Source organism: Syngnathus acus, chromosome 19 (assembly GCF_901709675.1).
Source record: "Syngnathus acus chromosome 19, fSynAcu1.2, whole genome shotgun sequence".
NCBI lineage: Eukaryota > Metazoa > Chordata > Actinopteri > Syngnathiformes > Syngnathidae > Syngnathus > Syngnathus acus.
Window position 1 is genome coordinate 4,536,694 of NC_051103.1, and position 17,380 is coordinate 4,554,073.

General features: G+C 44.9%; 4 protein-coding genes across 7 annotated transcripts; 2 read left to right on the top strand and 2 right to left on the bottom strand.

Moving 5' to 3' along the window:
* Positions 1–55: 55 nt before the first annotated feature.
* On the top strand, positions 56–3,700 carry cbx1b (chromobox homolog 1b (HP1 beta homolog Drosophila)). Its single transcript, XM_037277993.1, has 7 exons — positions 56–247; positions 1,106–1,194; positions 1,364–1,445; positions 1,650–1,806; positions 1,916–2,069; positions 3,020–3,114; positions 3,252–3,700. Exons 3-7 carry the CDS (start codon positions 1,397–1,399, stop codon positions 3,391–3,393), a joined length of 597 nt encoding a protein of 198 aa, XP_037133888.1. The 5' UTR covers positions 56–247; positions 1,106–1,194; positions 1,364–1,396; the 3' UTR covers positions 3,394–3,700.
* Positions 3,701–3,922: 222 nt separating this feature from the next.
* Positions 3,923–10,682, bottom strand: nfe2l1b (nuclear factor, erythroid 2-like 1b). Of its 4 annotated transcripts, none has more exons than XM_037277821.1 (7): positions 10,342–10,682; positions 8,736–9,491; positions 8,381–8,575; positions 8,139–8,228; positions 7,839–7,970; positions 7,082–7,723; positions 3,923–6,987 (listed from the first exon to the last, which is right to left on the bottom strand). In XM_037277821.1, exons 2-7 carry the CDS (start codon positions 9,282–9,284, stop codon positions 6,343–6,345), a joined length of 2,253 nt encoding a protein of 750 aa, XP_037133716.1. In that variant the 5' UTR covers positions 9,285–9,491; positions 10,342–10,682; the 3' UTR covers positions 3,923–6,342. The 4 variants fall into 4 exon arrangements, with proteins under 4 accessions (XP_037133716.1, XP_037133715.1, XP_037133717.1 ...); XM_037277820.1 differs by having other exon boundaries at positions 8,381–8,608; positions 8,736–9,487; positions 10,342–10,681; XM_037277822.1 differs by having other exon boundaries at positions 8,139–8,189; positions 8,381–8,608; positions 10,342–10,681.
* Positions 10,683–11,125: 443 nt separating this feature from the next.
* Positions 11,126–14,239, bottom strand: cdk5rap3 (CDK5 regulatory subunit associated protein 3). The gene is made up of 14 exons (XM_037277863.1): positions 14,084–14,239; positions 13,946–13,991; positions 13,595–13,726; positions 13,392–13,492; positions 13,266–13,314; positions 13,006–13,184; positions 12,802–12,938; positions 12,585–12,729; positions 12,410–12,505; positions 12,206–12,284; positions 12,052–12,140; positions 11,660–11,865; positions 11,368–11,539; positions 11,126–11,238 (listed from the first exon to the last, which is right to left on the bottom strand). Exons 1-14 carry the CDS (start codon positions 14,087–14,089, stop codon positions 11,173–11,175), a joined length of 1,503 nt encoding a protein of 500 aa, XP_037133758.1. The 5' UTR covers positions 14,090–14,239; the 3' UTR covers positions 11,126–11,172.
* A 421-nt stretch (positions 14,240–14,660) lies between these two features.
* LOC119138186 (proline-rich protein 15-like protein A) lies at positions 14,661–16,833 on the top strand. Its single transcript, XM_037278009.1, has 3 exons — positions 14,661–14,780; positions 14,947–15,309; positions 16,275–16,833. The coding sequence occupies exon 3, from the start codon at positions 16,300–16,302 to the stop codon at positions 16,597–16,599; it is 300 nt and encodes a 99-aa protein (XP_037133904.1). The 5' UTR covers positions 14,661–14,780; positions 14,947–15,309; positions 16,275–16,299; the 3' UTR covers positions 16,600–16,833.
* The last annotated feature ends 547 nt before the right edge of the window (positions 16,834–17,380 follow it).

Sequence of the window (17,380 nt, forward strand, 5' to 3'; positions counted from 1 at the left end):
ACCCAGTGAAAGGCCATTGCGCTTGCGCAATGACCCTCCTTTCTCCACTGTTTTAGACGAAAAGGGGCGGGTACGCTAGGCTACCTTAGCTCCAAGCTAATCAAAAGCTAGCCGAGCTGTGTTACCTACCAGGTAGGGGAAAAAAACACATTCAAACGCCGACATTATTGGCCTACAGTAAAAGCCTAGTGTGGCGGTGTGGTCCTTTATGGGCGGACGTCTCCCATAAAAGCAAACTGATACAGCGGTGAGTTGATTTTTTTTCCCTCCAAAAGCCAGCGCTTTTCAACACAATGTGTGTGTAAGCGAGAAAGAGGCAGACATTGAAGCAAACACAACTAGCCATTAGCCACTTGAATTAGCACATTTTCATTCAGTTGCACATCGGCCCATCACAGGAATGCGCTTTCATCGAAAAATAATCATAACAAAAAAACCTAAATCTAAATGACGTTAGACGACGCGGTGCATTCGACCGGAGGCGAAGGCTGCAAAACACAATATGGAGGATGGATGGAACGTTTCTCCTCCACGTTAGCCGCCGCTTGCGAGCATGCTTTTGTCGTTTGCGCGTTGATTCCCCCACGCTATTTAGCGGCGGCTGCAGCCACATATAATGCATAAAAGCTTTGTTTTAGTTTCCACACATCAATTCCATGACGTGTTTGCTCCCAAGTGCTGCTCCGTTGTTCTCGTACAATATTTTTGCATGAACAGGTGGTTGCTTGCAGCTTTTCTAGAAACGCATGCACTGCTTTTTGCTTTTATTATAATTCAAGACAGTTTGTTTTGCCCAGGGTAATCTTTTTAGTTTGTTTCCTTTTAACAGTTCTTAAAATGATCGACTGCAAATATTGTACAGTGGTGCAAATACTGCATCTCAAATCATCTTTCCCATTTGAAACGAATGGAAATGCCTTTAATCTGTTTAACCCATCATGGGCAATATTTGTTTTTAACAAAGAGAAATGGGATCATGTATACTTGATAAAACCATACATGCATACCATAAACAAAATGTAAACGACTAATCGTCTTTTGCAGATAAATATATTCAAGCCACAACATGTAATTTGTGTTTTCCTTTCTTGTTTTTCTTCAACAGTACACTTCAACCTGGAGGGGTGTTAAATCGCTTGAAGCCTCCTTTGTGAAGAATTGTTCACTCTTTGCAAACCCGCTTCCTGTTGTGAAGTAAGTTGAGTGAAGCACTTTTGAATGATACTAGTTGCATTACAGTCTTGGTACTGAACAAATTACATTTATGTATTTCATTATTATATTGCGTATCCTGTTTGTTTCAGTAAGTGAAACAGATGAATGTTTACAATGCTCTTTTCTTCTTTCTTATTTCTTTGAGCAGGACCCAGCTGGTCTCCAGGTCTACTTGAAGAGTATGAGCTTGACTACAGAAACCCCCAATGATGGCCCCAGTGTTACAGAAGGTCTTTTTTTTTTTTTTTTTATTCAAATGTAACAAAAAAATGAATGTGTTTCCAATGACGCACAGCAGTGACTGTTTAAGTCTGGTATACATGCGCCCTCTTGTGGTATGCAAAAATCTGTGCAAGTACGGTTCAGTTGTGTTTACTTTTGAAATGTAAACACATTTGCATAGAAATGCCTAACTGTACGTTGTTGTCCTCCAGAGAGCAAGCAGCCCACGGTCGAGAAAAAGGACAAAAAGGCAGATGATGTAGCCGAGGAAGAGGAGGAGGAGGAAGAGTATGTGGTGGAGAAGGTCCTGAATCGGCGGGTGGTCAAAGGGAGGGTGGAATATCTCCTCAAGTGGAAAGGATTTTCAGAGTGAGTGCCGTTGAATTTCTTTTCACAAGCCTTGTTGTTGTTTTTGATTGCCACTAAATTGCGTTTGTCACGTGTGTGTGTCTCTTGCTTGTGGCGCGCACACGCGCAGGGAAGACAACACGTGGGAGCCAGAGGACAATCTCGACTGTCCTGACCTCATCGCCGAGTTCCTCCAGTCTCAAAAGTCGGCGCAGGAGGGCAAACGAAAGGCCTCCACTGATGGAGATGGAGAAGAAAGCAAATCCAAGAGGAAGAAAGATGATGTGAGTTGAAAATGTGGGAGGGGATCCAACTTGTTTGCATATGGTGCACCTTATATAATAACACATGGGTTATCAAATGATGTTAGTTTTTTTAAAATCTGCATTTTTCCCCCCCCCCATGTTTGCACATAAGATTCACATGATCTATGTTTTAAAATCTGCATTTTTTTTACACTTTACATAAGACATGATCTTTTAAAATCTGCCATTTTGACACTTGACATAATGTGACAAAGTATTGTGTTTAAATATTGTGTGTAAGTAAATGTGTGTATATGTTCAGATAGATTATATACATTATAGATTTTCTTCTCTCACTGGAGGCTCTTGAATGTATCAAAAACGGAGGTTCACTTTATCAAAAAAAGTGCTTGGAGTGTTATAGTCCTGAACCTCACATTGGCGTGTGCATATTTGTTTACACAACCATATTAGGAGTATATTAGCGGCAACATGCTAACCCTGGCGATCAAATGAGCGTTAATCCGTCTGAGTGAATTCGCATCTCACTTTAATGAAAGATGAGATACATGCGCAACCCGAACGAGATATTGGATATAACTGATCGATCAAGCGGCGGGAGTGCATTTTTTTTTTTATCCAACCGATGGAGAGAATGACCCGGCCAGATATCTGCAATTATCTTGTCAAGTTTCCCTTCTTACTACAAAGGTGAGTGCTTGTGATTATACAAAGATTTGGAAGGTTATAAATTTGTGTAATCTGTGTGATCGCTATGCTATCTAAGATGTCTGTTGACATCATTTAATTGTAAACTATACGATTAAGCTTCATCTACATGATGAAATGATTCAGTAATTGATTAAGAAGCCCTCAGTACACAAGCAATAGTCGCCGTTTCTACTTGACGTCAATGTTCGGAGATCTATGTAAAGCCCTCTTCTGTTGTAAGGATTCCCTGTGACCATTTTTGGTTTGTTTGTTGTCAGACGGAGAAGCTAAGGGGCTTCGCTAGAGGTTTGGACCCGGAGAGAATCATCGGAGCCACCGATTCGACAGGAGAGCTTATGTTCCTCATGAAATGGTTCGTACTCATATTAGTTATTGGCACATTGAATGTAGCGAAGTCCCGGTTTGATACACATTTGTGACTCGAAACATTTGTTATTTTGCAATCCTGCCGTCAATGCTCACACCCCAAACGAACTTTTCTTTTTCAAGGAAAAACTCTGACGAAGCAGACTTGGTTCCAGCCAAGGAGGCAAACGTCAAATGTCCGCAGGTGGTCATTTCTTTCTATGAGGAACGGCTTACCTGGCACTCGTACCCCAGCGAAGATGAGAAAAAAGAGGAGAAAAACTAAGATGTAGTTTTGAACTTGCTTGTACTTTGGGTTCCAAGGGAAGGGAGGGGGACATGAATTTAAGTGGGGTGAAAACACTTCAGTTAGTCTGATGTGATTTTCTGTGTTTAGAACGTCGTCGTCATGCTTGACACCGTATCCATGCAGTGTTAACATTTTGCTATTATGCTTTTGTGCCATTTTGCTTCAGTTTTATTTTTACATCTTAGCAATCGTTCTTCTGTGATGACTTCGTGCTTGGTGATGTTATTGTTGTTTTTCCTCATGTTTCGCTGTCATTTTTGGACAATAAACTCACTTTTTGTTACGCCTTCGTCTTAGCTTGGTCATTAGTTGTGTCGTGCCAAAGCAAAATGTGATCAATCTAACTTGTATGATTTTCTAAATCCCAAAGGGTGTTCATCTACTATGGACTGGGGGGTTGATTAACCCCAAATTCCAATTTCTGAATCTAAGGTAGGTCTACTAAAAGTTTTAAACTTTATATAATATAAATTTGATACAATTCAAGCACTGACAATGCAACAGGTGGAAATAAAAACACTTTATGAATCCATAAAAACAATCTTGATTGCCAGCAAACATGGAACTACATCTAAATTAAAAGGTGGTGTGGGGGGGGGGGGGGGGGGGGGGGGAGTTGACACACAAATATTTACAGGACAGACAAAAAAAAGTGCTTAAGTTTTAGCAGGATGCAAGAGTTGGCGACAGTGAGAAGATGCTTTCGCAACCATTATTAATCTACGGAGCCCCAAACATGAAAAAAAAAAGTCAATTGGCCACAATATAAATAGAACATGCGCACAAAATGCTAACTTGCGGCCACGAATTAGGAATGAGCACAATTTGCATATTAGTGGCTATGAAATACTACAACCACTAGTGAGGTGTAACATGCACAAAAAATTGAATTCCTTGTCACAGAGTAGCGATAATGGCCACGCAATACATACACCATCCCTGTTTGACAGTTTGGTAAGCAATTACTGAATGTGCGCTCCATTTTCATAGCCAGACATCAGAGTTATTCATGGTAATGATACTAAACCCGTCCGTGGCCACAACCTAATATTTTATGCCCAAGTTATACGATGGCCAAAAAAACACCCACCCTAACTTCATCTCATGTCTTGGGGCTCCACTCTTCATTCACCCTCACGTGCTTCCATTTCATTTCAGTCAAACATCCGTACCAGATAAACGAGCTTCCCCGTCACAACACGACATTCCGAACTACAGTAGTTTAACCTCCACCGCCGACACACACACACACAGTGTTCACACTCACCCAAACTAAGAACAGTCCCTAAGATTTGAGACGGATGCAAGAGGTTCATTTTAAAAACCTCCCGGCACTCCCCCTCGTCCTGATGATTATATTTGACAACTGAGGGGAAAAAAAGTAATGTAAGCTGACTTGCGTAGACTACAATAGTGTTTCTCGGACCACCCGTGGTCCGGTATGGTGTAATTTGAGGGTTCACAAATTAGCAATCCGCGGCAACATGTGCTTTTTGTAAACTAACTGTTGTTTGCAGCTATGTTTTAAGTTAGCATTGCGCGTCCGCTAGCGACAATCAGTAACCCAACATAACTGCATTTAATTGAATCTTTCTATCAAACTCATTTGAGGCGCATTTTAACAATTTGTTCAATTTTGATTTGACGTTCCACTATTAGATGACGCGTATTTAAAGTTTTAAGCGTAGCTAGCTTTGTTAGTTGTTATTGCACCAGATAAACAGCTTTAGTGGGTCATCAAAAATCATGGTAGACCAAATATGGCCTCTGGAATTTGAGTTTGACACCCTTGTATTAACAGTCCTAAATATCTACATTGAAACGTTTATTATGATACTGTATTTTTGATTGGTGGTAAAGTTATGGAGGGGGGGGGGGGATCCTAGAAAAAAAAAATGTCTCCCTGAACCCAAAAAGCTTGAAAACCCCTGGATTACATACTATGTAGAATTAATGCATCAAGCCAAACATTTTGGAAATGGCGGTACATGTGGATGGAAATCTAGAATAACGTGGATACACATTGCAAGGCAGCACTACTTCTTCAAACCCTTGGCAGACTTCCTAACCCAAAGACAGATGGTGGAACAGAAGACAAGGCTTCCTTATCACCTTCTTTGTCATCTCAGAAGTCCGGAAAGATGAGTGGACGAGCGAGGAGAGCGAAATAAGGAGCAGAAGCTTTTGACTTCTTGGCCGGAAGCTCGTTGAAACTCCTTCATTGGGAGATGATCTTGTGATGAGGATCCAGAAGCTCTGGTGGAGGCAGTTTTTTTCCGGTTCTGCTTCTTGGGGGAGCTGCGGTTGCTTGGTGAAAGTGGATCGCAGCTCTTCAGAACCTTCCTCGCTGACTGATTTAATCCTGTGATCGGCCTCCACTAAGCATTCCTTTTTTCCTGCCTTGAAAGTCCACAATAAGTGGTCAAGCAAAGAGCTAGGTCAAAGAGGAGCAGCAGCTCAAGTTCTAGGCCAGAAGCTTGATGAACTATCTTAGTGGATCTTCATGACCTCGTTGTCGGATCTTGATGATCGTGTCATTAGCAGAGTCTTCGTGTTCATGGCTTGGCTTTGTTCCTGGCTCATGCAGGACTCTGCCCTTGAGCTCAGGTGGTGGAGGTGGCAGTTTGAAGTTCTTGAGGAGTTCCGGGTACTTTATGAAAGTGAATCCCAGACCTTCACAACCTCCCTGGCTGACTTTTTGTCCTCAGACCGGCCTTCATAAAGCAACCTCTTAAAAAAAAAAAAGTCCTTGCAATCCAGTTTCCCGCCTTGGAAATCCGGAAAGATGAGCAGTCAAGGGAAAATACTGAGGAGCAGAATGAAAAAAAAAAAAGGGGCAAACAAACACGGAAAGTCAAGCGCGGGCAGGTTGGCGGGCCTTGCCTCCGTCGCGTGTGCATTAAGTCCCCTAGAAGATGGATGGCCTCACTTCTTCTTGTCCTTTGTCTTCTTGTCCGACCTGGACCGGGTTTGCTCGCTGCGCGGTACCACCAGAACGCTGCCGTCTGCGGCATACTGAAGAGAGTACCGACTGGGTGGGTAGGGCCGGCCCTGCTCATCCCGGACTTGAGCGAAAACTTCCTGGCACAGACTCTGCATTTTCTGCTTCATTTGCCGGATACAACGTAGAAACTCCATCTTTTCCTTGAGTAGCCGGGCTTTGTCACGCCTTAGCTGGTGTACGCCGTCCTCCAGGTTGATGATGGTGTCCAGCTTGCGTTTGCGACAATTCTGCGCGGCCATTTTGTTTTTACCACGCCTGCGGATGTCTCGAACCAAAGCCAACTGCGCTTCGCTCAGCTGGTGTTTGGCCAGAAGCTCGTTGAACTCCTCCACAGGGAGGTTGACTATTTTTTCATTGGAGAAAGGGATCTTCATGGCGCGGGCTCGCCGCTCGTCCCGGCTCGAGTGCTTGTCCATTAGCTCAGATGTTGGAGGAGGAAGCTTGGAGTTCTTGGTGTTCTGCTTCTTGGGGAGCTCTGGGTGTTCGGTGAAAGGGTTCCCAAGTGGTAGGTTGTAGGTATGGTTGTGGTCGATTCCTCCTAACTGGGGGAGGCCGTGGAAGTTGTCCTGAAATGGACAGATAGGATTGAGAGAAGATGGTGAGATAGATGCAAATTAACAAGATAATATACTGAAGTGATTCAAAAGTAAATCCGTCAACCTGGAAGCTCATGCGGCACAGCTTGCTGTATTCGGGCTGGTATCCGCCCACAGCTCCTTCCTCCGAGTCGGATGCGGCAGTGCTGTAGCCCACGGCGCCCTCCTCCGAGAAGGTGGCTGAGGTGGATGAAGATGAGGAGGAGGATGTTTCTGAGCTGCTGGGGGACGCCGGACTGCGGCTGGAGTCCAGGGACAGGCCTGAATCCGAGTCCAGCTCGTCACGCAGCTGCGAGGCCTGAGCTTGGCTGAATCCCTCCTCCATGGCCAGGTCCAGGAGGCTGATCTCATCTAGCATGGATTCCTCCAAAAGCCCGCCAAACGGGTCCGGCGGGATGGGCGTAGAGGTTACGTTGGCACCAGTGGCATTGAGAACGGGGGGCAAAAAGAGTCCAGTGAGGTTGGTTGTCCCAAAAGTGGTATTGATGTGACTGGAGTTGCTGGAGGATCCTCGCATCCCGCCGGCCGAATCCAGATGAGGTGGGAAAACCGTAGGAAACTCCTGGCTGCAGCTGGCTAGCGAGGCTTGGTGGAGGCTCACGTCTTGGTGGATGGGTGCCACGGGCGGGACCAGTCCAAAGTCGGTCGCCAATGTCCTACTGATGTCAATGCTGCATCCTGCGCTGCTGTTGTTCACGTCCATGGCCTGACACAAATTAGGGATGTATGATTTCAAACCCAGTATGTGGGTGGATTGTAGATGTTTTAACTAAGCATCAACAATTTGTGGTTGTGTAGAATAAGAGATGAGCTTTGCCTACTTGCAGCTCCATGACAGCCATGATATCCTGCCACTGCTGCTCCAAGTCCAGCTGAGGCGCCAGGCCCTGTGACGTGGACGGTGCTTCTGTACCGGGGGTCGCCACTTCAGGTGGTGCTGCTGGGGTGGGGAACTAAGAAAAAAAAAAAAAAATTGTCTTTCACTGTAAAGCCAACCGCACAGAGGGACACTACTAACTAATAAGGGGTTGCGTTTTTCTGTTATTGCAAGAATTAATTTGGCAATTGTCATTTAGTTTGGCCGCTCGGTGTAGGTCTGAGCTTTACGTGGCTGCCTTTACCTCGGGATCTTCTCCGAAGGGAAAGGTGGCCTCCAGCAGCCTCAAACACTCCTGCAGAGACAGGGAGGTCTGTGAGCCGGCGGCAGGCAGCTGCACACCACGTACACCAAAAAGTAGAATGAGTGAAATCTTAAGGCCGCTGAGATGACACTTACGATGCCGAAATTGCAATAGGCACTCGGCATCACTGTGGCTGGTACTATTTTCAAAATGATATGACAAACAAAGAAAACCTATTTAACCTGCTGCGGGATGCTCTCTCCCGTCTCAATGTCCACAGAGCGAAGCGTCTGGAGGTTAACGTCGTTCCTCCAGCTTTCTCGCTGCTGCTCCTCATTGTCCTTGCTCTCTTGGGCCGGGCGAGGCTTGACCTCCTCGTTGTCCTTCTCCCGTCTGCTGTAGTTAAACACCTCCCTGCCCGCGCCCAGGTCGATGTCCTGTCGCCACAGGATGTCAATCAGGTCGATGTCCTGCAGTACAAGAGTTAGTATGGACTGTAAATGATTTGTGTATTTTCACTCTCACCTTAAGTCATCTGGGAGAGACTCCATCTGATTTGAATAGTGATGTGAAAAATTTGATTAATTTCTCAACTACCTCTTTGCTGAGGTCGTCATTGTTGTCCTGCCGCTGGTCACCATCGGACGCCACTGCCCCGAGGCTGCCGTCGGCTACGTTGATGTTATAGGTGGTCTCGGGTGGCCCCCCTTCGCCTTCTCCAGTCCCCCTCATGGCCGGGGCAGCGTCGAGGTCGTTCACGTCCTCGAGGCCGCCCCCATTGTCCAGGGCTATGCTGGCACCGCCCGTCTGTTCGCTCTCTGCGTCGCGGTGCACCAGCCAGGTATCGAGCTCGGGGCTGGGCACGGAGAAGCGATCCAGCTGGCGCACCCGATTCAGCAAGCGGCGGGTGGCAAAAAACTGGTCTAGGTCCACGCTCTTGGGGTGAATGCCATAGCCGTCCAGCGTGTTGTGCAGGTTGTGGAACTGAGTGGGCGTGTAGGCTGAGCTCGGGCCCAGGATTATCTCCCTCAGGGGTGGCAGCTGGCTACTCAGATAGGTGTCCACGTCCACCCGCACCCCGATCAGACTCAGAAGGATGGTGAACTGAATCAGGCCCTCTGTGAAGTACTTTTTCAGGTAAAGCATTTCTTTGCAAAAGGAACAAAAAGGTGAAAGTAAAAATAAAAACGAAATTTGGGCCTTGAACTAAGAAGTACAAGAGGACTTTGGATCTTAAAAATGAGCTAGGGAGAGTCCAGAGGGAAACGTTTTCATCTCGGGGGTTGGGGGGGGGCACAAACGTTTCCACTTGTGTGAGAGTCCACGCTCCTTCTTCATATGATTTTCATCTTCCTGGCAAGAGAAACAACCGTCAATGCTCCACGGAGCTCTGAGGAAGCAGCAGACATTGCAGACATCTCTTCAAAGCTCGGCTGGCTATATTTGCACATTTAAGGACAAGGCCGGCAGGACTCAGTCACTCGCCACACCGCAGTCAACTCCCAACAAGGTCGCTGTCATTCTTTCCTTTCAAAATGAATCGAGGAGCGGTTTGAGCATCACCCTACCCCTCCCTTGACGGGACAACTTGCGGTGCGGCTGAAGGTGAACGCCGGCCGAGCAGCAGACAAGGTCCCTCCCTCTCTTCTTCCTCCTGATGGCTACCATTTAGCCTCTTTATATTTTTTTTAACCTTCCGACTGTGCAACTCACGATGCAAGCAAAACTCGCCATTGTTATAGTCATTGACATGCACGTGTTACGACCACTGATTTTTATTCGCCTTTAAAACAAAGTGAGAGGCGTTGTCACCGTATTCGAGATGACAGCGTCAACAATCTCCTTAGCAACAAGTGGTGATTGACGTGAAGGGACAGCCATTCGCCGCAGCCCAAACGCGGAAGCGACACGCCAGTGCAGCCGTAAGCACCCAATTAGAAATAAAGTGTGGGCGGGACTAAAGAAAGACTCAACTTTCATTGGCACTCGCGGCTGTCACTCTGCAGTTAGCCTAGTCGGGCTACTTTTTGCTGTCAAAATACCAAATACCCCTGAAACTACTTGACTGAACAAGTTATTTGACTGCGTAAATATAAATGTACTTACAAATGTTGGTTCTTGATGCACGCGTAATCTAACGTCACGATGTCTTTTGCCCTGATGTACCGGCTTATGCATTTAAAAACATTGCTTAAATACTCACGTCAAGAAGCGTTCTTTTTTTTGTCTTAAGTCTCCATGCCACAAAGTCCACGAAACGCCGCAATTACAATCCAGCCTGATCGTGTTGTCCTCGTCCCATTAAGCGCATCCCACCCAGCCTTCCCTCTTTGGATGGCCCAGCATGACTTGCAGAATTGCTAGCTCCGGCTAGCGTTAGCTTAGCTGCGGCGCTTGACACCAAAACACGTTTTCGCACGGCGCATGCGTAGAACATTCTAGTCGCCAGCTTTCATCATCCGAGTGAAATTCCCCTCCACGGATTTATAAATATCATCAGGCCATACGCGTCACGGGGCAGAACTCTCCCCTCTTAAGAAAAACAGCTTCTACTCAGGTTCATATGAGTCATATTTTGCAGTGTTTCTGTTATTGTTTCACTCAGTGATGTCATTCAGTGCAACATGTTACTCCTCTTGTTGCTTTATGTCATCATCACCTTCCAACACTGTATTTTCTTCAAATTTCTTTCATTGTATTTTGTTAGAATTCTGGTTACACCTTCTGAATTCAATTTATTTTAGACACAGCTCATGCTCTAATGCAGTTAGTCCCAACCATCAATATCCAATTTCAGTAAATTTGGTTATTTACTACAAATTAAGCTTTTTGGTAATCCATCTATACTAGCGGCCTGCAGTGACAGGTAGAAGAAAGTTCAATGAATTAACATCAACTTCAGTGAAAAAAATTATAGATGTGTGGACATTTTTGGATACACATGTTGGACCTCGGGAGTTTTAGACTAAACAGAACACACAGGGCGAGACTTTTTAACTCAAACAAAACTTTTATTTTGTCCTGGTTAAACTTTCTATATGATGACGCCCATCAGGTTGACTGGTCGGTTGTTGTATCGTTTGGAAATGTCACTTTCAATCTGTGAGGAATACATTAAATAGTGAAGCATTTATGGGAAATCTAGAATATTTAAGTACACCAATTTTTAGCAATAAAAATATTGACAGCGTCTAGACGCTCCTCAGAATTCGCCCAATAATGTGATTACCATTTTTTTGAGCTCCTGTGTGCGTTCTATCAGCAGGTCGACTCGAGGCTCCAGCCTCGACTGTTCCTCCAAGGCTTCCAGCCTCTTCTCCACCATGCCGATGGCCTTCCTCTCCAGAATGTCGGCCTGATTTATTTTCTGTCTTAGAAGCTCTGTAACGCGCTCCACATACCTGCAAAAATTAGCAGATTAGCTTTGGAGCTAACATTCACCCCCTGTGACACTGCAAACCAAACTGTATATGAAATGTTCCTATTCTGAGCCCAGTTTGTGCAGCGCAGGGACAGCGTACCGCGGCGAGGCCAGGATCATGAAGAGGTGCTGCATCCTGAGCGAAGTGAGCCGGCCCAGCAAGTCCTGAACGTCCGACAGCATGCCGCGAATGCGCTCGCTGCTCTGCATTTGGATGATGTTCGGCGCCGACTGGAACTGACTTATTGCTACCACGTCGCTCTCTTGGCTCATCTCGGAGAGGCGCTGGCTGAGGAATGTTTCCAGCTGCGTGGGAACAGGAACAGGGTGCTGTGACTGTCAACCTCTTGTTTTGCGGCATTTTACCGTGAGATTATCAGGTATGGCGTGAGATCTTACCAATTTAATTTATTTGGTTAGAAATTTGTAATTCAATGTATTTGATTGCTATAAAAAAATGTTCCTGACTCACTATTTCTGCAGATACGTTACCTCCATGAGTTCATCAATGAACTGTCCGCGGGACTGAGCGTTCTCCAGAATGTTTAAGGCATCGGTTCCCTTCGCCACGCCCTCGGAACCTACAACGATGTACGTCTTTAAGAACCAAAAATCTTCAAGCAGGTCTAGTTGGAAACTCACTCACAGTCTGCGCCCGCTTGTACAATTTCAATCTCAACAGGAGCTACGTCGCCGTCCCCCCAGTCAATCGCATCTCCACCGCCCTGTTGGCAGACAACATCAAGAGATCTCATGCATACGCAGTTGTTCAATTTTGCCACATTTGATTTTTATTATTGGGAAAAAAAATTCACAACCATTCTTAATATTTGGTTTTTGTGGATCAGACCTCAGAGCTGGGCTCCACACTGATGCCCCAGTCGATCCCGTCCTCAACTGTGATTTCCGAGCTAGGCTCCTGAATGCTGAAGTCTCCCCAGTCGATCTAGAAGACACAAACATGTTCAAGGTAAAAAAAAGAAAAAGAAAATTATATTTGTCACTGGTAGTATTTTGTTACTTACCGTGTCCTCTTCCGGCGCTTCAACAGGTGTCCCCTCCACATGCGGCCTCTCCACCACCGTGGGAACCTTCCCGGTTCTCCACTCGTAGAAGGTGGCGTTCCCTCTCTTCCGCGCAAAGGTCAACAGAGGAAGAACCGGCTCCGACCTGCCCACAGGTACTCCTCGGCTCAGGAGCAGGAAAGAAAGGGACTTTTTTTTGGGGGATGTACTCACTCACCACTCGCATACAAAGTTGGTGAAAGCGGTGTACAGTTGGATTTTATCTTCGAGCTTGCTGGCGTCTGCCCCGACTTTGTCAAGAACATCTGGTAGATCTTTGACCAGAGCCTGCAACTCACGAGGAACGTTGTCTCCCTGAGAGTAACCACAAAGGGTTAGGGAGACACTAAACACAATTATGTCTACTCTTAAATGAAGTCACCTTAATGCCGTACTGCTTGCAGGCAGCGTAGTAATGCTCTCGCATGTTAGCGGCCGAGCTCTGGCACTCCACCTCCCGCCGGCTCATGTCCTGCTGGAGCTGCTTGGCTTTGGCCAGCTGCTTTCTTAGAGCCGGACCCTCGTAGCTTACATTGCGAGTCAGCAGGCTGGCCACCTCGGCTGTAAAACAAAAATAACCACTTGGCTAACTTCCTGCTCCTTTCCCACCATTTTCTTTTAAAAAATTGATTCTGTGCTCACCTAAATAGATGTTATCAGCCTGGTACAAGTGCAGAATCTCTTGCCAGTCCTGCAAACACGCAACCAAAACATCAGGAAAACTTTTGAAGTTATTCCATAACAGTAGCAGCTTTTGGGTCTTCTCACTTTCATTCTCTGCGAAGAATATTTGCCAAAGATGTTCTTGGATGAATGTTCCGTCCCCTTCAGGATCTCCACTATTCTCAAGCAGTGAAAATAGTGAATGTCTGTGTAACGTGAACAATTGGGCTGTTATAAAATCTTGTATTTTACATAGTCATTGAAATCAAAATATGTCACACATATGGCAACCACGCATCGTGACTTACAGGAGCCCGAGAGGAGCCGTTTGATCTCCTCATTCTCTGGCATGTCTTGCATTGCGGCGTTGATTTTTTCTCGGATCCCTTTGACAGCATTCTGCCACTTGAAATTGCAGTGACGCCTATCTATCAGCCAATCTGCACATATGCATGAATGCATACACACACACGCACATGAACATTATTTTTGCATTGGCAAATGCACAAATCCAATGTCGTTGCAATTAACATGAAGTTCGGATACACTGTTGTACGCATGACAGTGAATGCATCACCGACTACTTTAAAGCATTGCATTTTAACAAAAGTAACTCCGTGTATGGCTTGACAAGAACAAAATATTGTTTTCAGCCTTACCTAGAAGTTTGCTGGTCTGAATATCAATTGGTACGTTCTGTATGTTCTGTTAAAGTGAGAAAATAATTTAGACAGCTCGTATTGAGCTTTAAAACGCTTCGCTAATTCTAATCGAGCTCGTTTGTTTATTCCTCCTACCTCCATTATGACTTGATCTTCTGTTAAAGTCTGTTTTATAGCTTTATTTCATGATTATCTGAAAGCTTTCTCTGCAGAAGTAGTCATCATCCGGTTTTGACACGTCATGAGAGTGACGACCAATTGGAAAAGGCGATGTTACGGTACCGACAGATCCCGCCAATCAGACCTCAGTTGGCTGAAAACGGTCTCTGATTGGTGATTGGCCGAGAATTTATTTTCGTGTGGTCTGCCAATAGAGGGAGACAAATCATCAAGGTTTTGTCATTTGGCTCCACTTTAATGGGAATTAATACCCCATTTTAATACTGAGTTTATATAATGTTGTGTTTTTCGTCTGAGCTTAGTATTTTACCAAACAAGGGTAATTATTTTTACACTTTTATTCACAACCGAGATGCCATCTTTTTCAATTTTATTGGTTGGATCCCGTTCAGCATCATCAAGGCTGAAGAAAGAAGTTAACTGGGATTCGAAAAAAAAGTTAAGTGCAATAGTGGTCTGAGTCCAAACATTTGACAAATCAATAAATAACATTTTTTGATACTAACTGGCAAATTTTTTTTTTTTTTTGCAGGGAGTCAAGCCTCATTGTCATGGCGCAACAATGTTGCCATTACGAGTTGGCCCAATGTTGCACGGATGAATCAGGAAAAGCAACTTCTAAATCTTGATTAGAGGAATATTAAGCTGAAAGGTATCTTCTCTTTTTGCTCACTCAAGTTTTCAGTGGTTCAAATTATTCAATGCATTTGAATGTCTGGCAAATTTGCAAAGTGTGCAAAGCCCACACACATTATGCAAAACATGACTGACTCTCCATTCACTTTTGTGTTTGTGTGTCTGTATGTGTGCAATCCCAGTTGCGAAACAGGAGGAAGACAAGTCAAACACTTTATTGTGAGTCCAAATTCCACATTAGGGCTCGTCTGGCGTTTGAACCTGATAAAGGGAAATTTATGTGCAGTTTTGGAAAGCCTTCAGGAATCTCGACGTGGAACGAAGGAAGGTCTCACTGAGTCACCGTCACCCATGCCTGCACTCAGCTGGGAGGGACCAAGGCGTGTGTGTGTGTGTCAGGTGGCTGCAGGCTAACAAGGTGAGACTGTGGTAGAAGACAAGCGGACAAGAGAGATGCTGCTCACCTGACAGGAAGACCACAAAGAAGGAGGAAAAAAAATCGAAGCATGGCAGCACACGTCTGACCATCTTCTTCAGCCAGCAAGGTAGGACATGACTGTCTGTCTGTGATTGGCTGAAATGTCTCTGCCTATTGTTTCTCTGTATCGACTGTATGAGTGTTATTGTAACCATGGTAACCAACTTGGATAACTTAAATCAAAAGTCGCAATCACAAAGCCAGCGTGGTATATCAGTGTAGCCAAGCGACTTGCGTCGTCGTCAGCCGGTTATCGAGTTGAAGAAAAAAGACAAAAAAGGTACGCGCTGTTTTTTTTTTTTTTTGTCCGGCTGCTGTGATGTGTTGAGGCATGACAGAACACACACGGTAACTTATTAAAAGTTAACCATAGTTAGGCCTCCCGTAAGTCAACAGTCAAAAGTCCGACATACCAGGTGGAAATATGCACATTGTTCAAAGTTAATCTCCGGAACAGCTGACCAGGATCACAAAAGATGTATTTGCTTTTTGGGGCTCATTATTCCTCTCAATCACTAACAAACAATTAGAAAAAAAAGAAAAATCTTAAGACAATAATAAACACAATATTTATAGCTTCAACGTTAAACAAAAACACACGTGACTTATTTGAGCTTGGCCCACAGCCCTCTTAGCAGCATAAAGAGAAATAAAACATTTACAACTTTCAGAGTCAACACTGCAGATCAAACAATGTGGGACCTTTGTGCCGACAGGTGTGCACGTCGCTGATAAGACTATTTGCATAGCTGCTCATATGAAACAGAGAATGTTTCATCGTCAAATACGCCACACAATCCTATGATAACAACTTCCTAAGTGTAGTCATGCAATAGTAGAATGGGAACGATAGATAAGAGCTGCGTAGTGTTGTTACTTCATCCGGAAAGTGTTTGAGTGACATCACATCAGCTCATATGAACACAAGATACTCATTCATTAAATTATTGATTCCATCATCAGTTGAGAGCCAAGTGTCAGGTGACCCTACACACACACATGAACCCAACATCCTTGCTGTGCGTCCCCCAGGTCTCTCATCGGTCCCGCCGCCATCATGTCTGACCCCAGCTGGTGGAAGCTCAGCTTCTCCCGCAAGAAGAAGTCCGAGTCTAAGGTCCTGTACGAGATCCCGGCGGAGTGCGGCAGCAACACCAAAGACCCCCAGGGGGGCGGCGGGCCCACTCCGGAGGCCACCGAGTTCAGCGCCCGGTTGGAGAAAATCGTGGATAAGTCGGCCACTAAGGGGCGCCATGTCAAGGTTTCCCACTCAGGACGCTTCAAGGAGAAGAAGAAAATCCGGGTCACGCTGGCCGAGAACCCCGACTTGTTTGGCGAGCAGAATTTGGCTGAGTAGAACCACAAGAAGAAAAATGACAAGTAGCTGAAAGACTCTGGACCAACTTGTGCCGGGCCAACAGAACCAAATGAATTTATTTTAGTATCCTAATGTTTTATTCTTATTACTCGTGCTACACAATCAATACACAAGTGGAGGAACCAAAGCAGAGAAACATTGTTGTACATATCAAACAAGATGGTGTCGGTGGATTTTCTTTTTGTTACATTCAACAAAGACATGTAAACGCTTCTTCTGTCTTTGTGCTTATTTACACATTTTCTTACTTAGTCTGTGTATGCATGTTAGGTCTCTCAAGGATTTCCATCATCCCCCCCCCCTCCCCTCCCTGTAAAATCTTTCAGGACCGCCATTATATTTTTCCTGCATTTGACCTGCCTACCGAGAAAACAAGATGTCTTCATTCAAGCTTCACCCGTTGCTGCCTTCATTGCCACAGTGACGGTAAGCAGACACTTCCCAGGTGGAACTTTACACCGCATGTAGTCATACAAATGATTGCAATACAACTAAGGGATTGTTTTTTCAAATTTAATTCAAACCTTAACGACGACAGTAGTCGGTTTTGTCATTTCATGCAAGAGCAAGTATGGTCCAACACTTATTCAGTCCAAAAAATAACATTACGCTACACGTAATTAAATATCCCCTATAAAAATTCTAATTATCTTATTCGGGGTGTACAACTACAATGCAATTTTCCAAATTCACTTTTCAACATTCAACAGCTAGAGACACAAAAAAGATTTGACAGTAAATACATTGGAAATGATTTGAT

Bases quoted from the DNA above. Each gene is read 5' to 3' on its own strand.
- cbx1b (XM_037277993.1), top strand. From the start codon at position 1,397: ATGAGCTTGACTACAGAAACCCCCAATGATGGCCCCAGTGTTACAGAA. The intron at 1,446-1,649 runs GTCTTTTTTTTT...GTTGTCCTCCAG, and splicing joins TGGCCCCAGTGTTACAGAAG to AGAGCAAGCAGCCCACGGTC. The intron at 1,807-1,915 runs GTGAGTGCCGTT...GCACACGCGCAG, and splicing joins AAGTGGAAAGGATTTTCAGA to GGAAGACAACACGTGGGAGC.
- nfe2l1b (XM_037277820.1), bottom strand. From the start codon at position 9,284: ATGCTTTACCTGAAAAAGTACTTCACAGAGGGCCTGATTCAGTTCACC. The intron at 7,971-8,138 runs GTAAAGGCAGCC...TTTTTTTCTTAG, and splicing joins CCTTCGGAGAAGATCCCGAG to TTCCCCACCCCAGCAGCACC. The intron at 6,988-7,081 runs GTTGACGGATTT...TGTCCATTTCAG, and splicing joins TGTGCCGCATGAGCTTCCAG to GACAACTTCCACGGCCTCCC.
- cdk5rap3 (XM_037277863.1), bottom strand. The intron at 13,315-13,391 runs GTGAGAAGACCC...GCGTGTTTGCAG, and splicing joins ATTCTTCGCAGAGAATGAAA to GACTGGCAAGAGATTCTGCA. The intron at 12,506-12,584 runs GTAAGTAACAAA...TGTGTCTTCTAG, and splicing joins AAGCGCCGGAAGAGGACACG to ATCGACTGGGGAGACTTCAG.
- LOC119138186 (XM_037278009.1), top strand. From the start codon at position 16,300: ATGTCTGACCCCAGCTGGTGGAAGCTCAGCTTCTCCCGCAAGAAGAAG.